The sequence below is a fragment of the Macaca nemestrina genome, chromosome 7 (genome assembly GCF_043159975.1).
Source record: "Macaca nemestrina isolate mMacNem1 chromosome 7, mMacNem.hap1, whole genome shotgun sequence".
NCBI lineage: Eukaryota > Metazoa > Chordata > Mammalia > Primates > Cercopithecidae > Macaca > Macaca nemestrina.
Window position 1 is genome coordinate 34,057,168 of NC_092131.1, and position 20,338 is coordinate 34,077,505.

At 43.0% G+C, this 20,338-nt stretch overlaps 1 protein-coding gene across 4 annotated transcripts in view; it reads right to left on the reverse strand.

Moving 5' to 3' along the window:
* LOC105495811 (prostaglandin reductase 2) overlaps nucleotides 1–20,338 on the reverse strand; it is a 41,993-nt gene that overhangs the window by 18,311 nt on the left and 3,344 nt on the right. For 2 of the 4 annotated variants that reach the window (XM_011765613.2, XM_011765619.2), the window contains exons 2-3: nucleotides 15,827–15,910; nucleotides 14,064–14,182 (exon numbers count right to left, since the gene is read on the reverse strand). In XM_011765613.2, the coding sequence (XP_011763915.1) occupies nucleotides 14,064–14,182; nucleotides 15,827–15,863 (156 nt within the window). In that variant the 5' untranslated portion in view covers nucleotides 15,864–15,910. The remainder of the gene's footprint in view (nucleotides 1–14,063; nucleotides 14,183–15,826; nucleotides 15,911–20,338) is intronic. The other 2 variants (XM_071099878.1, XM_071099877.1) reach the window with 1 other exon arrangement.

Below are 20,338 nucleotides of genomic sequence, written 5' to 3' on the forward strand. Positions count from 1 at the left end.
GCAATTTCTATGTCGAATAGCAGGAAGGTAATGGCGATTAGGAAAAACTTTATTGAGAATGGAGTGCGAGCGGGGTTTAAGGGGTCAAATCCGCATTCGTAGGGACTAGTTTTTTCTGCGTAGGAGTTAAGTTGGGGTAATCAGAATATGATGATTATCAGTAGTGCGGTTAATAGGGTGTTGACTGTTAAGGCTAGTACTAGGTTAATTACTCTTTTTTGAATGTTGTCAAAGCTGGTTGATTGGAAGTCAACTGTACTGGTTATACTAAAAGAGTAGGATCCTCATCAATAGATAGAAATGTAGAGGAGTAATCAGACAACGTCTACAAAGTGTCAATATCAGGCGGCAGCTTCGAAGCCGAAATGGTGGTTTGATGTGAAGTGGTATAGTAGTTGACGGATGAGGCAAATAAAGAGGAATGTGGATCCAATAATGACGTGGAGCCCGTGGAAGCCTGTGGTAATGAAGAATGTTGAACCGTAAATACCATCAGAGATAGTGAAAGGCGCTTCAAAGTATTCTGAGATTTGTAGCAGGGTGAAATAAGTGCCTAGTAGGATTGTGACGGACAGGGCTTGGATTGTTTGTTTTCGATCGTTGTTTATGAGGCTGTGATGGGCTCAGGTGATTGTAACTCCGGATGCGAGTAGTACAGAGGTGTTTAGGAGGGGTACCTCCAGGGGGTTTAATGGGGTAATGCCTGTTGGTGGTCAGTGGCCTCCTAAGCAGGGTGTTGGGGCGAGGCTTGAGTGGTAAAATGCTCAGAAGAAGCCGATAAAGAAGAATACTTCTGAGATAATGAATAGTGTTATTCCGTATCGAAGGCTTTTTTGGACAGATGTTGTATGGTGGCCTTGGTACGTGCTTTCTCGTACAATATCACGTCATCATTGATATAGGGTTAGTGTATTGGTTAGTAGGCCTAGTATTAGTAAGGTGGTAGAGTAGAAGTGGAATCATATGATTAAGCCCGATGTTATTAAGAAGGCTGACAGAGCTCCTGTCAGTGGTCAGGGACTGGGTTTAACTATGTGATAAGCATGGGTTTGGTGGGTCATTAAGTGTTGTTGTGTAGGTAGAGGTTAATTAGGAGTGTGAAGATGTAGGCTTGAATTAGGGCTACTGCAATCTCTAGAATAGTTAGTAGTGCTAGGAGTATAGAAGTTAGCAGGGTTAAGGAGAAGTTAGTGGTTGATAGTGCTAATACAGCGTCTCCAACTAGGTGTATTAGTAGGTGACCAGCTGTGATATTTGCAGTTAGTCGTACGGCTAGGGCTACCGGTTGGATAAGTAGGCTGATAGTTTCGATTATCACCAATATGGGAATGAGAGGTATGGGTGTACCTTGTGGTAGAAGGTGGGCTAGGGAATTTTTGGTTTTAAAGCGAAGTCCTATGATCACTGTGCCTGTTCATAGAGGGATTGCTATGGCTAGGTTTATGGAGAGTTGGGTGGTTGGTGTGAATGAGTGGGGCAGAAGCCCTAAGAGGTTTGTTGTAGTGATAAAGGTAATTAGAGATATTAGTATTAGAGACCAGGTTAGTCCTTTAGCATTATGAGTTATCATTATTTGCTTTAGGGCTAATTGAATCAGGTTTTGTTGAATGGTTGTCAGTCGATTATTAATAGGGTGTTTAGAGGTTAGGACTAGTAGGGTGGGGAATAGGATGATGGGGATTGTGGCGGGTTGATTTAGAATTGTTGGGATTGAGAATTGGGTAAACAGATTTTCGTTCATTTTGGCTGTCAGCGAATATTGTGAGTTTGTAGGTTAGGGTTTTTTGTAAGAGGCAGTTGGCGGGGGTTTATGTTTAGTAGTTTTAATTGTATGATAAGGTATAGTGTAAGAAGCATCGTCATAATAGTAGTAAATCATGTCGATGTGTCTAACTGGGGCATTTCACTGTAGAGGGCGTGTCCCCCATCTTTAACTTAAAAGGTTAATGCTAGGATAGCTGTACAGTGGGTTTGCAGGGTATTTTGAGGGTGGGGGAATAATGGGCTATTTATAGGGTAAATACAGGCCCTATTTCAAAGATTTTTAGCGGGATTAGCTCTGCAACAATTGGTATGAAGCTGTGGTTTGCGCCGCAGATTTCTGAGCATTGTCCATAATAGACGCCTGGTCGTGTGGCCGTGAATACAGTTTGATTTAAGCGTCCGGGCACTGCATCTGTTTTGAGGCCTAGTGTGGGAATAGTTCATGAATGTAAGACGTCTTGAGATGTAATTATTATACGTACAGGGGCCTCAATTGGGAGGACTACTCGATTGTCAACTTCTAGAAGTCGGAGATCTCCTGGATTCAAGAATAGCGGGGGTAATATGTAGGAGTTAAAAATTAGGCCCCCATAGTCTGTGTATTCATAGGTTCAGTACCATTGGTGTCCGATTGATTTGATGGTGAAGGATGGGTCGTTGATCTCATCTGTTAGGTATAGAATGCGTAGGGATGGGAGGGCGATTGAGATTAAGATAATTGCTGGTAAGATAGTTCAGATGGTTTCTATTTCTTGGGCGTCTGTGATGTTAGTATTGGTTAGTTTTGTTGTGAGTGTTGAGAGTAAGGCATATAGTACTAGGGAGCTGATTAATAGTATAGCTATAAAAGCATGGTCATGAAAGGTGGTTAGTTCTTCTATAACAGGGGATGTGGCGTCTTGCAGGTTTAGTTGAACCGGGTGGGCCATGTAAGATATATAGGGTTTGGCCTATGATTTAGCTTTGACAAAACTATGAAATGGTTTTTCTAATATCTTGTTGAAAAAGTTATAGGGGCTATAAGACTGGCTTGAAACCAGTTTTAGGGGGTTCGACTCTCTCCTTTTTCGTTTAGTTTGATATAGGTTGGCTCTTCGAATGTGTGGTAGGGCGGGGGGCAGCCATTTAGTCACTCTAGACTAGTAAGGGACTGTTCGATTAGTAGTACTTTACGTTTTGAGGCAAAGGCTTCTCAGATCATGTAAATTATTAAAATTACCGCTACTAGTGAGATAAAGGAGCCCATAGATGATAGGATATTTCATGTAGTGTAGGCATCGGGGTAATCAGAGTAGCGTCGGGGTATTCCGGACAGGCCAAGGAAGTGTTGTGGAAAGAAGGTTAAATTTACGCCCACGAATATAACGATAAAGTGAGCTTTAGCACAAGTTTGGTTTAGTGTATAGCCTGAGAATAGAGGAAATCAGTGTACAAGGCCTCCTATAATGGCAAATACGGCCCCTATTGATAGAACATAATGGAAGTGGGCAACAACGTAGTATGTGTCGTGTAGTACGATATCCAGGGATGAGTTTGCCAAGATAATGCCGGTTAAGCCTCCTACAGTAAATAGGAAGATAAAGCCCAGGGCTCAAAGTATTGCTGGGGATCATTTAATGTTGCCTCCATGGAGCGTAGCAAGTCAACTAAAAACTTTAACCCCAGTTGGGATCGCAATGATTATAGTGGCAGAGGTGAAGTAGGCTCGTGTGTCTACATCCATGCCAACTGTAAACATGTGGTGGGCCCATACAATGAAGCCTAAAAATCCGATTGATATCATAGCTCAGACTATACCCATGTACCCAAATGGTTCTTTTTTTCCAGAGTAATAGGCTACAATGTGAGAGACTACTCCAAAACCAGGAAGAATGAGGATGTAGACTTCGGGGTGGCCAAAGAATCAGAACAGGTGTTGGTATAGGATAGGGTCTCCTCCTCCAACGGGGTCAAAAAAGGTAGTATTGAGGTTGCGGTCTGTTAGCAGTATGGTAATGCCAGCGGCTAAGACTGGTAGGGAGAGGAGTAAAAGGACTGCTGTGATTAAGATCGATCAGACAAATAAAGGGGTTTGGTATAGGGATATTGCGGGGGGTTTTATGTTGATGATAGTGGTAATAAAGTTGATGGCCCCCAGGATAGAGGAAATACCTGCCAGGTGGAGGGAGAAGATGATTAGGTCTACGGAAGCTCCTGGGTGGGAGAAGTTTCCTGCTAAAGGGGGGTATACTGTTCAACCTGTTCCAGCGCCAGCTTCTACTATGGCTGATGCTATTAGTAGCAGGAAGGAAGGAGGGAGGAGTCAGAAGCTTATGTTATTTAGGCGGGGAAATGCCATGTCGGGTGCGCCGATTATTAAGGGCACTAATCAATTCCCGAAACCCCCAATCATAATAGGTATGACTGTAAAGAAAATTATAATGAATGCGTGGGCCGTTACAATAACGTTGTAGATGTGGTCGTTTCCTAATAGGCTGCCGGGTTGACCTAGTTCAGCTCGGATAAGGAGGCTCAGGGCTGTACCTATGACTCCAGCTCATGCACCAAATAGTAAGTATAGGGTCCCAATATCCTTATGGTTTGTTGAAAAGAGCCAACGGTTAATGAGCATAGGTGGTAAAATGGCTGAGTAAGTATTAGGCTGTAAACCTAAAGATGGAGGTCTAGTCCTCCTTTTACCAGCCCCGAGGTGATTTTCATGTTGAATTGCAAATTCAAAGGAGTAGTTTAGAGTTTCTGCCGGGGCTTCTCCCGCCTTTTTTTCCTGCGGCGGGAGAAGTGGATCAAAGCCAGTCGATTGGGGTGTTTAGCTGTTAACTAAGTTTTTGTGGGTTTGAATCCCATTGATCTAGTGAGGGCTTAGCTTAATTAAAGTGGTTGATTTGCGTTCAATTGATGCAGAGTAGGTGTTTGCAGTCCTTATGTGTTTCAGAAATTAAGTGTTTTTACTTACTAAGGGCTTTGAAGGCTCTTGGTCTTGTTTAACCTAAATTTCTAGTGGGTGGTTAAGATTAGGGGGGAGATTGGTAGTAAAAGGGTAGAGATGATAGTGAGTGAGGGGATGAGGGGTATGGGTTTTGTATTTTCGAGTATTTTGAGGCAGGGTCTCACTGTGTTGCCCAGGCTGGAGTGCAATGGCACGATCACGGCTCACCACAGCTTCGACCTCCTAGGCTAAGTGATCCTCCCACCTCAGCCTCCAGAGTGACTGGTGCACCTTAACACTCCTTTTTTCGGTATTGATGGCATCTTTCTATGTTGCCCAGGATGGTTTCAAACTCCGGGGTCAAGTGATCCTCCTGCCTCAGCCTCCCAATGTGCTGGGATTATAAGTATGAACCATGGCACCCAGACCATAAACTGACTTTTTATTAGGGAAGACAGATAATCTAACAATTACACACATGTAATTATTACTTTCAATTGGGATAAATGCTGAATGTCAAGAGGAAAATATAAAAGAGAGGTCTAGACGAGTCTGAGGGTTCAGGGTGATTTACCAAAGGAAATCTCTTTAAAGCAGGCATCTAGGGAATAACAGGGATTACCAGGTAAAGAGAAAGGAGTGGGAGGAGGCTTTTAGATAGAGGGCCAACATGTATGAAGGCTTGCTTTAATATGTACCCGGGACTCTGTTTTAACCAGGTATGGTAAAATGATAGATACGAAGACAACTGCCTTGAAAGAAGAATTTCTTACAGTTGCCAAGGAGGGGAGGGCACAATATGCCAAGAAGGGTCGTATGGGGAAGCATGAGAGTTGGTCACGAGGGCAAAGGAGCGAGGAAGAGCATGGCCCAGAGTCTTTTTTTTTTTTTTTTTTTTTTTTTGAGGAAGTATCTTTGGTTTCCACAGGGAAGAAGGGGCAAGGCAGGGTAGGTAACCTTGAGCAGATTACATGACAGCTTTAATAACATCAGAGAGCTCTGATATACAGGGGTGGTTCTTAAGTTGTGCAGCATCTGGCCCTGGGGTGATTTAAGGCAGGGGAGTGTGAGTTAGATACAGGAGGAGTTTAGGGATATGGGCTTTGGATTGGTTGGTTTGTTTATGAATGGCAAGACTCAAATGCAAGTTGTTATCTCTAAAAATAAGCAAATCCTGCCAGGGACAGTTACTCTAGGATTCACAAGCCCCCTAAAATATGAAAACAGGCCGGGCGCGGTGGCTCAAGCCTGTAATCCCAGCACTTTGGGAGGCCGAGACGAGCGGATCACGAGGTCAGGAGATCGAGACCATCCTGGCTAACACGGTGAAACCCCGTCTCTACTACAAAATACAAAAAAACTAGCTGGGCGAGGTGGCGGGCGCCTGTAGTCCCAGCTACTCGGGAGGCTGAGGCAGGAGAATGGCATAAACCTGGGAGACAGAGCTTGCAGTGAGCTGAGATCCGGCCACTGTACTCCAGCCTGGGTGACAGAGCGAGACTCCGTCTCAAAAAAAAAAAAAAAAAAAAAAAAAAAAATGTGAAAACATCCTAAAATACACTAAATTAAAAACATGATCAATACAAAGATTAAGCAGAAGGGGGCACTGATGTGTTACAAAAGAAAGACATCCCCTGAGGCAACAGTGTGAGGGTAATTGGCAGGTTTCTCTAAGCCTGGACAGGTAAAGGAGTCAGGTTATGTAGCTTCTTTTTTTTTTTTTTTTTTTTTTTTTGAGACAAGAGTCTTGTTCTGTTGCCCAGGCTGGAGTGCAGTGGCTTGATCTCGGCTCACTGCAACCTCCGCCTCACGGGCTCAAGCAATTCTCCTGAATCAGCCTCCCAAGTAGCTGGGACTACAGGCATGTGCCACCACGCCTGGCTAATATTTTTTGTATTTTTAGTAGAGACGGGGTTTCACCATGTTGGCCAGGCTGGTCTCAAACTCCTGACCTCAGGTTATCCACCCACCTCGGTCTCCCAAAGTGCTGGGATTATAAGCATGAGCCACTGCGCCTAGCCCAGGTTATGTAGTTTCTTAGACCATGTCAACGCTGATTGGTCTCAATTCCAATGGGAAGCCATTAAACCACTTTAAGCAAGGTGACACAATTAGTTGCTGTTATAAAAAGAATCACTCTGGCACTCTGGCTGCAGTGTGAAAAATGGCTTAAAGGGGCAACGTGTGTATGCAAGGGTACCTACCCTATTAGGAAAGAAACAATGGTAATTCAGACTAGGTAGACTTCTCTGGAACTACTAAGACATGGACTGAATTGAGAGGTATTTAGGAGGTGGGACCCACAGGACTTCGCAGAGGCAAAATTCTCAAGACGGTGCTTTCTAGCATGAAATGAGTAAGTAGACAAAATATTTACTTCCCTGGAGGAAAAAGATGTTTTTTGGTTTTTGTTTTTGCTTTGAAGTTGGGAGTGTTCTAAGTGAAGATCATTAACTCAATTCATATTATAATCCTATTGTTCCATCATTTTTCCTCCCCTAAAATCTTTTTTTTTTTTTTTTTAAGAGAAGGGTCTTGGCCAGGTGCAGTGGCTCACACCCGTGATCCTAACACTTTGGAAAGCTGGGGAAGGCAGATTGCTTGAGCTCAGGAGTTCTGGGCAACATGGCAAAATGCTGTCTCTACAAAAAATACAAAAATTAGCCAGGCATGGTGGCACATGCCTATAGTCCCAGTTACTCCAGAGGCTTAAGTGGGAGGATCACTTGATTCCAGGAGTTCGAGGTGGGGCAATGAGCCATGATCACACCACCATACTCCAGCTAAAGGGACATAGTGAGATCCTGTCTCAAAAAAAAAAAAAAATGTGATTTGGTCATGAGGGCTCTGCCTTCATGAATGGACTAATGCCATTATGGCAGCAGTGGGTTCCAGATAAAAGAATGAGTTTGGCTCTTTCCCCATGCTCTTGCTTGCACTCTTTCTTTTATTCTTTCTTTTATTTATTTATATATTTTTTGAGATGGAGTCTCACTCTGTTGCCCAGGCTGGAGTACAGTGGCGCAATCTCAGCTCACTGCAAGCTCCACCTCCTGGGTTCAAGGAATTCGCTGCCTCAGTCTCTCGAGTAGCTGGGATTACAGGCGCCCACCAACACACCCAGCTAATTTTTGTATTTTTAGTAGAGACAGGGTTTCACCATCTTGGCCAGGCTGGTCTTGAACTCCTGACCTCATGATCTGCCCGCCTCAGCCTCCCAAAGTGCTGGGATTACAGGCGTGAGCCACCATGCTCAGTCTATTTTTATTTTTCAGAGACAAAATCTTGCTCTGCTGCCAATGCTGGAGTGCAATAGCGTGATCATAGCTTACTGCAGCCTCAACCTCCTGGGCTCAAGGGATTCTCCCACCTCAGCATGCCGAGTAGCCAGGACTGCAGGCACATACCACCATGCCTAGTTAATTTTTGTTTTTTTTGGGACAGAGTGTCACTCTTGTTACCCAGGCTAGAGTGCAATGGCACGATCTCGACTCACTACAACCTCTGCATCCCAGGTTCAAGCGATTCTCCTGCCTCAGTCTCTTGAGTAGTTGGTATTACAGGCACCTGCCACCATGCCCATCTAATGTTTTTTGTATTTTTAGTAGAGACAGGGTTTCACTATGATGGCCAGGCTGGTCTTGAACTCCTGACCTCAGGCGACCTGCCCACCTCAGCCTTCCAAAGTGCTGGGATTACAGGCGTGAGCCACTGTGCCCGGCAAATGTTTTTGTAGAGACGTGGTCTTGCTATATTGCCCAAATTTGTCTTGAATTCCTGGCCTCAAGTGATCCTCCAGCCTTGGCCTCCCAAAGTGATGGGATTACAGAGATGAACCATTGTGCCTAGCCTCTTTTTTTTCTTTCTTCTACTGTATAGCTACTCAATTTATATGCTCTTGCCCTTCTACTTTTCGCTATGCGAAGACACAGTTAGAAGGCCCTTGCCAGATCCCAGTGTCATGCTCTGGAACTTCTCAGCCTCCAGAACCATGAACCAAATAAATTTCTGTTCCTAATAAATTATCTACTTTGTAGTAATGTATTAATAAGCGCATAAAACAAACTAAGACAATAATGAACCAATCAATAGAATAAAAAGCAAAAACCACGATTGTCAATAGGTATGGAAAAAGCGTTTCACAAAATCCAATACCTCTGCTGGGGGAAACGGAAAGTGGTGATGGCCACACAACACTGTGAATGTGCTGTGTGTGTATGTTTTTTCTTTTTTTTTTTGAGATGGAGTCTCGCTCTGTCACCCAGGCTGGAGTGCAGTGGCAAGATCTCTGCTCATTGCAAGCTCTGCCTCCCGGATTCACACCATTCTCCTACCTCAGCATCCCAAGTAGCTGGGACTACAGGCACCCGCCACCATGCCTGGCTAATTTTTTGTATTTTTAGTAGAGATGGGGTTTCACAGTGTTAGTCAGGATGGTCTCGATCCCCTGACCTCATGATCTGCCCGCCTCGGCCTCCCAAAGTGCTGAGATTACAGGCGTGAGCCACCGTGCCTGGCTGTGTGTATGTTCTTAATGCCAATGAATTGTATACTTAAAAATGGTTAAAATGGTAAATTAAATTATTATATATATTTCACACCAATAAAAAAAAATCCACACCCTTTCATGATAAAAACACTCAACAAACCAGAAATAGGAGGAAATTCCCTTAATCTTATAAAGGATATATACAAGAATCCTACAATGAGCCAGGTGCATTGGCTCACGCCTGTAATCCCAGCACTTTGGGAGGCCGAGGTGGGCAGATCATGAGGTCAGGAGTTCAAAGACCGGCCTGGCCAACATAGTGAAACCCTGTCTCTACTAAAAATACAAAAATTAGCCGGGCATGGTGGCACATGCCTGTAATCCCAGCTACTCGGGAGGCTGAGGCAGAAGAATCGCTTGAACCTGGGAGGCAGAAGTTGCAGTGAGCCAAGATCATGCCACTGCACTCCAGCCTGGGCAACAGAGTGAAACTCCGTCTCAAAACAACAACAAAAAAATCCTACAATGAACATCATACTTAATGGTGAAAGACTGAATGCTTTCTCCCTAAGATCAGGAACAAGACAAAGATGTGTACTCTCAATACTTCTACTCAATACTATACCAGATATTCTAGTAAGGGTAATTAGGCAAAAAAATGAAATAAAAGGCATCTATATTGGAAAAGAAGAAGTAAAACTACATTTATAGATGACATAATCATGTACATAGAAAATCCTAAGGAATCCACCAAAAAAAACTATTAGCACTAACAAACAAGTTCAGCAGGGTTGAACAATATAAGATCAATATACAAAAATCAATTGTATTTCTACATTAGCAATGAACAATCTTAAAACGAATTTTTTAAAAATTCCATTTATAATAGCATCAAAAGAATAAAATACTTAATAAATTTAAAAAAGAACAAAACTTGTACTCAGAACTACAAAACATTATTGAAAAAAAGTAATGAACACCCAAATAAGTAGAAAGACATCATGCATTCATGGATCAGTGTATTAGGATATTGTTTTTATCAGAATTCTCCAGAGAAACAGAATCAACAGCATACATACATATATATGAAGAGATTTATTATAAGGTATTGGCTCATGCAATAGAGAGGCTGAGAAGTCCCATTATCTGCCATCTGCAAGCTGAAGACTCAGAAAAGCCAGCAGTGTGGTTCCAATGAATGAGAGCAGGTAAGCTGACAGTAGAGATTCTAGTCCAGGTCTGAAGGCCTGAGAACCAGGAACTCCGAGGACAGGAGAAGAATGATGCTCCAGCTTAAGCAGTTAGAGTTAGTTCAACCTTCTTCTCCTTTTTTTTTTTTTTTTTTTTTTTTTTTTTGAGACAGAGTCTTGCTCTGTCATACAGGCTGGAGTGCAATGATGCAATCTTGGCTTACTGCAATCTCTGCCTCCTGGGTTTAAGCAATTCTCTTGCCTCAGCCTCCTGAGTAGCTGAGATCACAGTTGCCTGCCGCCACACCCAGCTAATTTTTGTATTCTTAGTAGAGATGGGGTTTCACCACGTTGGCCAGGCTGGTCCTGAACTTCTGACCTCAGGTGATCTGCCCACCTCAGCCTCCCAAAGTGCTGGGATTACAGGTGTGAGCCACCATGCCCAGCAACCTTCTTCTACATTTTGCTCTCCTTAGGCTCTCAATGGACTGGATGATGCCCACCCACATTAGAGAAGGACATCTGCTTTATTCAGTCCACCAATTCAAAAGCTAATCTCTTCTAGAAACACCTTTGCAGACACACCCAGAAATAACATTTAACCAGCTATTTAGACATCCCATGGCCTAGTTAAGTGGACACATAAAATGAATCATCACAGAAGACAATACTCCCCAAATTGATCTACAGACTCAAAGCAATCCCTATCAAAATCCCTATCAAAATCTTCTGTGCAGAAATTGACAAGATGTTTCTAAGGTTCATATGAAAATTCATGGGACCCAGAAGAGCCAAAACAATCTTAAAAAAGAAAAACAGGCCAGGCGGGGTGGCTCACCCACCTGGGTGATCAAGACCATCCTGGCCAACACGGTTAAAACCCTGTCTCTACTAAAATACAAAAAAATTGTTCAGGCATAGTGGCTCATGCCTGTAATCCCAGCACTTTCAGAGGCCGAGGTGGGTGGATCACCTGAAGGTCTGGAGTTCAAGACCCGCCTGGCCAACATGCTGAAACCCCATCTCTGCTAAAAATACAAAAAATTAGCCAGGTGTGGTGGTAGGTGCCTGTAATCCCAGCTATTTGGGAGGCTGAGGCAGGAGAATTGCTTGAACCTGGGAAGCAGAGGTTGCAGTGAGCCAAGATTGCACCATTGCACTCCAGCCTGGGCAACAAGACTGAAACTTCTTCTCAAAAAAAAAAAAAAAAAATTTGCCAGGTGTGGTGGCATGCGCCTGTAGTCCCAGCTACTCAGGAGGCTGAGGCCGGGGAATCACTTGAACCTGGAAAGCAGAGGTTGCAGTGAGCCAAGAGAGCGCCACTGCACTCCAGCCTGGCGACACAGCAAGATTCCATCTCAAAAAAAAAAAGGAAAATCAAATTGGAAGATTCACAGTTGCTCATTTCAAACTTATTACAAAGCGACAGTAATTAAGAGAACGAGGTACTAGCATGACAGATACACAGATTGATAGAACAGAGTTGAAAGTCCAGAAATAAACCCTCACATTTATGGTCAATTGGTTTTCCACAAGAGTACTAAGACAAACCAGTGAGGAAAGAATTATCTTTTCAACAAACAGTGCTGGTTCATGTCACTTCGTGGTCACATATTTCTGGTCTCTCAAAAAAAAAAAAAAAAAAGTGCTGACATGACTGTATATTCACTTTCAAAAAAATGAAGTTAGGTCAGGTGTGGTGGGCTTGCACCTATCGTCCCAGTTACTTGAGAGTCTGAGACAGGAGAATCACTTGAGCCCAGGGAGTTTAAGATTGCAAACAAGAATGAGTTGGGCCCTGTGATGGATAATTTTAGGTGTCAACTTGACAGGATAGAGGGATGCCTAGATGGCTTGTGAAGCATTGTTTCTGGGTATGTCCTTGAGGGTGTTTTCAGAGGTAACTAGCATGTGAGTCTGTGGACTATGTGGCAAAGATCTGCCCTCAATGTGGGTGGGCACCATCCATTCAACAGGAGCCCAGATGGAACAAAAAGGCAGGTGAAGAACAAATTCTCTCTCTCTCCTGCAAAGCAGGACACCCTTCTGCTCCTGCCCTCTGACATGAGAACTCCAGGTTCTTCAGCCTTTGGACTCTGAGACTGCACCCATGGCTTCCCGGGCTCTCAGGCCTTGGGACTGACAAGTATACCAATGGCTTCCTTGGTTGTTGGGCCTTCCAGCTTGGACTGAGCCATGCTACCAGCTTCTCTGATTCTCCAGTTTGCAGACAGCCTATCATGGGAACTCTCAGCTTCCATAATCTCATGAGCCAATTCCTCTTACAAGTCCCCTCTCATATACATGTGTGTGCATGTCTGTGGGTGCATGCCTATGTGTGTGTTTGTGTTTCTGTCTCTCTAAAGAATCTTGATTAATACAGACTCCTTCCTCATACTCATACACAAAGTTTAACCCAAAATGTGTTACTGACTTAAATGTTAGAGCAAAACTATAAAACTCTTAGCAGAAAATATAGGACTATTGTGCTTCAATGGATACCATCAAGAGAATAGACAACCTACAACATAGTCTTGCTGTGTTGTACTCCAGCCTAGGTGACAGCGGCCAATTTCCCTACTGCAGCAATCTGATTCCAAGCACTGAGACTTTTAAGACAGGGTTTTGCTCCATCACCCGAACAGAAGGGCAGTGGCGCAATCATGGCTCAATGTAGCCTCAATCTCCCAGGCTCAAGCGATCTGCCCACATCAGCCTCTCAAGTAGCTAGGACTACAGGCACAGGCCACCATACCTGTATAAATTTTTAATTTTTTGTAGATATGGGGTCTCACTCTCTTGTCCAGGCTGGTCTTGAACTCCTGGGCTCAAGCAATCCTGCCCTGGCCTCCCAAAGTGCTAGGATTACAGGCAAGAGCCACCATGCCCAGCCGAGACTCTTAATAGCAAGGGGTAAACTGACATATAGAGCTGTGCTTTTCATGGCCATAGGAAAAAGTTAGAAGTAAAGAAGAGACTGTATGACCTCTGGGAAAAGTAAAGCAAGACACCAGCTCATAGAGCCAAAGTCCCTGTGCCTAATGGCTTCTTATCTGCAGTCTTCGGCAATATATGCGTTTTCAATAAATCTTCTTTATCTAGAAGTAGCATAAGTGAGTCTGTTCCTTTCAAAAAGAGATCAAATACAGGGCTGAGCACAGTGGCTCATGCCTGTAATCCCAGCACTTCAAGGAAGCCAAGGTTAGAGGATTGCCTGAGCCCAGCAAAACTGAGACCAGCCTGGGCAACATAGCTAAACCTCATCTCTTAAAAACAAGAAAAAGTAAAGAAAAGGAGGTCAACTAGAAATAAATAAAGATCTCATACATAGCCTCTCTTATAAAGTGGATCTGAAAGAATGTGCAATCTCATTTTACCATCTTCAAGCTTTATTTACTGAATTTGCAATCCTATTTTACTATCTTCAAGCTTTATTTACTCCTAGGAAGTAATCTGAACATTTGAAAGCACCTGAATCATATACATGTGCTACTATTATCTGTCCCCTCTACAACATTCCTTATTACACTAGTGAATAAAAACGAAGGCAATCTATAATTAAAAAGTATCAATATATAACTGCTCAAATATTTACCAATCTATAAGGGACTGCACAGTAAAATTCAGATACAACAACACAAAAAATAATAAAATAAAGTTATTTTTCACCAAGTTACAACATCCTGATTCTTACCATGTAAGGATCCACAGAAAGATAAAGAGTTCTAACTTGCACTTGTCCTTCATTAATATTATCTGGTAAACAGACTTCTTCCATTCGGAAATTCTCTGCCACTGGATTACCATTTTTTCCTAAAATATTAGGCAAAAATATAAACTTAAAAAAAGCTACTTTACTATTTATTATTATTATTATTATTTGAGACAGAGTCTTGCTCTATCGCCCAGGCTAGAATGCAGTGGCACGAGCTCAGCTTACTGCAACTTCTACCTCCTGGGTTCAAGTGATTCTCCTGACTCAGCCTCCCGAATAGCTGGGATTACAGGCGCGCACCACCATGCCTGGCTACTGTTTTGTATTTTTGGTAAAGATGGGGTTTCACCATGCTGACCAGGCTGGTCTCGAATTCCTGACCTCTTGATCTGCCCACCTTGGCCTCCCAAAGTGGTGGGATATACTTATTAAAGGGTCACTCTAGGATTCAGAGCACTTCCTTTTAAAACAGGCACAAGGGGCCAGGCGCGGTGGCTCACACCTGTAATCCCAGCACAGGTGGATCACGAGGTCAGGAGTTTGAGACCAGCCTGGTTAACATGGTGAAACCCTGACTCTACCAAAAGTACAAAATTATCCAGGCATGGTGGTGCACACCTGTAGTACCAGCTACTTGGGAGGCTGAGGCAGAGGAATCGCTTGAACCCGGGAGGTGGAAGTTGCAGTGAGCCGAAATCGTGCCACTGCATTCCAGCCTGGATGACAGAGCGAGACTCTGTCTCAAAAAAAAAAAAAAAAAAAAAAAATCAGGCACAAGTAAATCTATATTGTTTTGTAATTCTTCTGTAACTACAGAAATGACTCAGTATGTATTTCTTTTTTTTTTTAGAGACAGGGTCTTACTCTGTCACCCAGGATGGAGTGCGACTAAACTTTCCTTCCTCATTTTAAGAAGCAAATAGAAACTTAAAGGAATACAAAAGTAACAATAATAAAGTCTGAAAAATTAGGAAATTAAAAAATTAAAAAATTTGAGGCATGAGAAAAATTTGTAAGAAAAGATCATCATTATAGAAACTTAAACGAATATAAAAGCAATAATAATAAAGTCTGAAAAAATAGGAAGTAGGAAATTAGAAAATTTGAGGTATGAGAAAAATTTGCAAGAAGGAAAGGTTACCAGTAGAAGGTACTCATCTTCAGATATGTTTAATGCATATTTACTCTTCATAGAATTATTACATTTATAAGGTGGGAATAGTACATAAAGATCTTAATTTAACTGCTCATTTTACTAAAATTGAGTTCAGAAAAGTTAAGTGACTTCCCCAAGTGGGCAGCAGTGATCCAAATCTCTCAGGTTCTTTCCATACCTGTTTTTATGATGCAGTTTACATGTCAGCACTGATATAAGTTAGTACATTTCACATAAAAAAGAAAAGCAAATTTTAAGACCAATAATAGCATACTCTAAAGAAACAAAAGCCACGTATATTTGTAATGTAACCTTTGTGATGTTACGATTCCAAAATAACTTTATTTCATCAACAAATGCCTGAATAAGTTACCACTTGAAAAACCAGTACACTGTTTAAAAATGGCCTTGATAAGCTAACACTTGAAAACTACCACATCATTTAAAGAGTTTCTTCTAATATCTCTACTAGTGTTAATATCTTACTACCTTAATTTACCACATGAACATCACATTAGTTTTTATTCCTCCATTTGCATTAGTAATTATCAAAGATCACAGCTGTTCATTCATCACAAATACATACCAGGTCGAGAATTCAGTACCACTCTTTGAACAATCATCGCTCTGGTTGGGCAGTGGTTTCACAAGATTTCTGTATAAAATACTCCTATAAATAGAAAAAATTTTAAATCACAAATAAGATTTGAAGTATTCAACAATTTAAAAATAAAAAAGAAGTCCATTTGTGTTTCCCAATGAAGGGGAGAAAAATCACATTTAGGATCCAAAAAGATAAACTCTCCTGTCAGTTTGCCTCCTAAAGCAAATACATGAAGAAAGACTAAATCTAGTTAGAATTTTTAACTAATAGGAACAAGTTCACTGAAGATTAAGTGGGGCAAAATGTTTGTTTGTTTATTTATTTATTTATTTATTTTGAAGACAGAATCTCGCTCTGTTGCCCAGGCTGGAGTGCAGTGGTGTGATCTCTGCTCACTGCAAGCTCTGCCTCCCGGGTTCACGCCATTCTCCTGCCTCAGCCTCCTGGGTAGCTGGGACTGCAGGCACCCGCCACCATGCCCGGCTAATTTTTTTGTATTTTTAGTAGAGAGGGGATTTCACCGTGTTAGCCAGGATGGTCTCGATCTCCTGACCTCGCGATCTGCCTGCCTGGGATTACAGGTATGAGCCACTGCACCCAGCCCAAGTGGGGCAAAATGTTTTTGGTATCAGATAATTCTCATCTTCAAGCACACCATCATGAATAAGCCTCCTATGACTCGATTAAAAGAAAACACCACAAGGCTGGTCCAAAGGTAGTGAGTTACCTCAACTGATTATTCAGTCAGTAACAGGTCAGACCCCTTTGTTCTACTCTTTCCTCCTTCTCAGTACTGCACTTGACTTGTTTTTAAATAAAGACAAGAAAAAAACAAAACAAACAACATGATATATTCCTCCAGAGCTAGCAGTTAATCTAGTGGCAAAATAAAAACACTTACTATGGCTGGGCACGGTGGCTCACGCCTATAATCCCAGCAATTTGGGAGGCCAAGGCAGGTGGATCACGAGGTCAGGAGTTCGAGACCATCCTGCCTAACACGGTGAAACCCTGTCTCTACTAAAATTACAAAAAAATTAGCCAGGCGTGGTGGCAGGCGCCTGTAGTCCTAGCTACTCCAGAGGCTGAGGCAGGAAAATGGCGTGAACCCGGGAGGCGGAGCTTGCAGTGAGCTGAGATCCCGCCACTGCACTCCAGTCTGGGCAACAGAGCGAGACTCCATCTCAAAAAAACAAAAAACAAAAAACAAAAAACACTAACTGCTTAATTGATATGTAATCAAATTTTTTTTTTTTTTTTTTTTTTTTTTTTTTTGGAGTCAGGGATGGAGTCTCACTCTGTCACCCAGGCTGGAGTGCCGTGGCGCAATCTCAGGATCTCAGCTCACCACAACCTCTGCTTCCTCAGTTCAAGCGATTCTCCTGCCTCAGCCTCCCAAGTAGCTGGGATTACAGGTGTACACCATGATGCCTTGCTAATTTTTTTTTTGTATTTTTAGTAGAGACGGGGTTTCACCATGTTGGCTAGGCTGGTCTTGAACTCCTGACCTCAAGTGAACTGCCTGCCTCAGCCTCACAAAGTGCTGGGATTACAGGCGTGAGCCACCAAGCCCAGCCATGTAACCAAATTTCCAAAGGCTCTTCTATTTGTTTATCAAAATAGAAATTCCTTTGCCTTCTTATCAGTGGTGAATTTAAAAAAAAAAAACAAAATGGAAATTCCTTTATAGTTTAGCTAACAATAAAAGTAACATATCAAAGGAATTTAAAAATCCTTACCTTAGAGGAAATTCCATATCACAATATGGCCAATAAGTAAAGGATCAGTTTATTCTGTTTTATTTTTTTATTTTTTTTATTTTTTTTTTTTGAGACGGAGTCTCGCTCTGTCCCCCACGCTGGAGTGCAGTGGCCGGATCTCAGCTCACTGCAAGCTCCGCCTCCCGGGTTCACGCCATTCTCCTGCCTCAGCCTCCCGAGTAGCTGGGACTACAGGCGCCCGCCACCGCTCCCGGCTAATTTTTGTATTTTTTTAGTAGAGACGGGGTTTCACGTGTTAGCCAGGATGGTCTCGATCTCCTGACCTCATGATCCACCCACCTCAGCCTCCCAAAGTGCTGGGATTACAGGCTTGAGCCACCGCGCCCGGCCTTGTTTTATTTTTTGAGATGAGGTCTTGCTATGTTGCTCAGGCCGGTCTTGAATTCCTGGGCTCAAGTGATCCTCCCATCTCAGCCTCCCAAAGTGCTGGGATTACAGGCGTGAGCCACTACATCTGGCCAGTTTATTCTGGATTTACAATTTGAGCTAATGAAGGAAGCAAAAGAAGTTCCAGTACTAGCACTATCTGACTTGTTGAAAATCACTTTGCTTACTTTATCCACCAGTGAAAATTAGAAAATCAAGCCCTTAGTGTTACTATGTGCCAAGCACTGTTGTGAGTGCTTTGTACAGCTTGACTACTGGGATACATGCCGAGAAATGTGACATTAGGTGATTTAATCATTGTGTGAACATCAAAGTGTACTTACACAAACCTACATGCTACAGATGACAGTAGACACCTAGGCTACATGGTTTAGCCTATAACTTCCAGGGTACAAACCTATATGGCATATTGCTGTACTGAACGCTGCAGACAACTGGAACACAATGGTATTTGTGTATCTAAACATAGAAAAAGTACAGTAAAAATATGGGGTAAAAGATTTAAAAATGGGCTGGGCGCGGTGGCTCACCCTTGTAATCCCAGCACTTTGGGAGGCCAAGGTAGGCAGTTCACCTGAGGTCAGGAGTTCCAGACCAGCCTAGCTAACATGATGAAACCCTGTGTCTACCAAAAATAAAAAAAAAATTAGCCGGTGGGTAGGTGGCACACGCCTGTAGTCCCAGCTACTTGGGAGGCTGAGGCAGGAGAATCACTTATGCCCTGGAGGCAGAGATTGCAGTGAGCCAAGATCGCGCCACTGCACTCCAGCCTGGGTGACAGAGTGGGACTCCGTCCCCAAAAAACCAACAACAAAAAATTTTTTTAATGGTATACTTATATAGGGCACCTTACCATGAATGGAGCCTACCAGATTAGAAGTTCCTCTGGATGAGTCAGTGAGTGAGTGGTAAGGGAATGTGAAAGCCTAGGACATTACTGTAGGCTACTTAGACTTTATTAACACTATACACTCAGACTACACTAAATTTCTTTTCTTTTTTTTTCGAAATGGAGTCTTGCTCTGTTGCACAGGCTGGAGTGCAGTGACGCAATCTCAGCTCACTGCAACCTCCGCCTCCCAGGTTCAAGCGATTCTCCTGCCTCAGCCTCCCAAGTAGCTGGGATTACAGGCACATGCCACCATTCCTGGCTAATTTTTGTATTTTTAGTAGAGACGGGGTTTCACCATGTTGGTCAGGCTGGTCTCGAACTCCTGACCTCATGATCCACCCGTCTCGGCCTCTCAAAGTGCTGGAACTATAGGCATAAGCCACCGCACCTGGCCCCACTAAATTTCTTAAAAAATAAAGTAATACTCCAGGCGTGGTGGCTCATGCCTGTAATCCCAGCACTTTGGGAGGCTGAGGCAGGTGGATCATTTGAGGTCAGGAGTTCACAACCAGCTTGGCCAACATGGTGAAACCCTGTCTCTACTAAACATACAAAAATCAGTTGGGCATGGTGGTGCACTTCTGTAATCCCAGCTACTCGAGAGGCTGAGGCAGGAGAATTGCTTTAACTCAGGAGGCGCAGGTTGTGGTGAGCCGAGATTGCGCCACTGCACTCCAGTCTGGGTGACAGAGTGAGACCCTGTATGTATAAATAAATAAATAAATAAATAAATAAATAAATAAAGTAATTGCACTATAATGTTCTGATGACTATGACATCACCAGGCAAGAGGAATTTTTCTTTTCTTTTTTTTTTTTTTTTTTTTGAGACGGAGTCTCGCTCTGTCGCCCAGACTGGAGTGCAGTGGCGCGATCTCAGCTCACTGCAAGCTCCGCCTCCCGGGTTCACGCCATTCTCCTGCCTCAGCCTCCGGAGTAGCTGGGACTACAGGCGCCCGCCACCACGCCCGGCTAATTTCTTTTTGTATTTTTAGTAGAGACGGGGTTTCACCATGTTCGCCAGGATGGTCTCGATCTCCTGACCTCGTGATCTGCCCGCCTCGCCTCCCAAAGTGCTGGGATTACAGGCTTGAGCCACCGCGCCCGGCCAACAAGAGGAATTTTTCAGTTGCATTATGTTATGGGAGGCTCATCGTCTGTCATTGTTTGAACCATCATCATGTGGCAAATGATTGTATAATCTCACTGGTTGTGACAGAACAGCTAGTTGCCCTCAGTGACTATCCTCTCCTACTGGACACTATGTTGCCCAGCTAAAAGATTACATTTTCCAACTCCCCCTTGAAGCAAAACCCAGCCATCACAGATTTAAACATAAACACTATGTCATTATTATACCTAATAGAAGTAATAGTACAAGTAATTCCTTATCATCATCTAATGCCTAGTGCATATTCAAATCTCCTGATGTTTC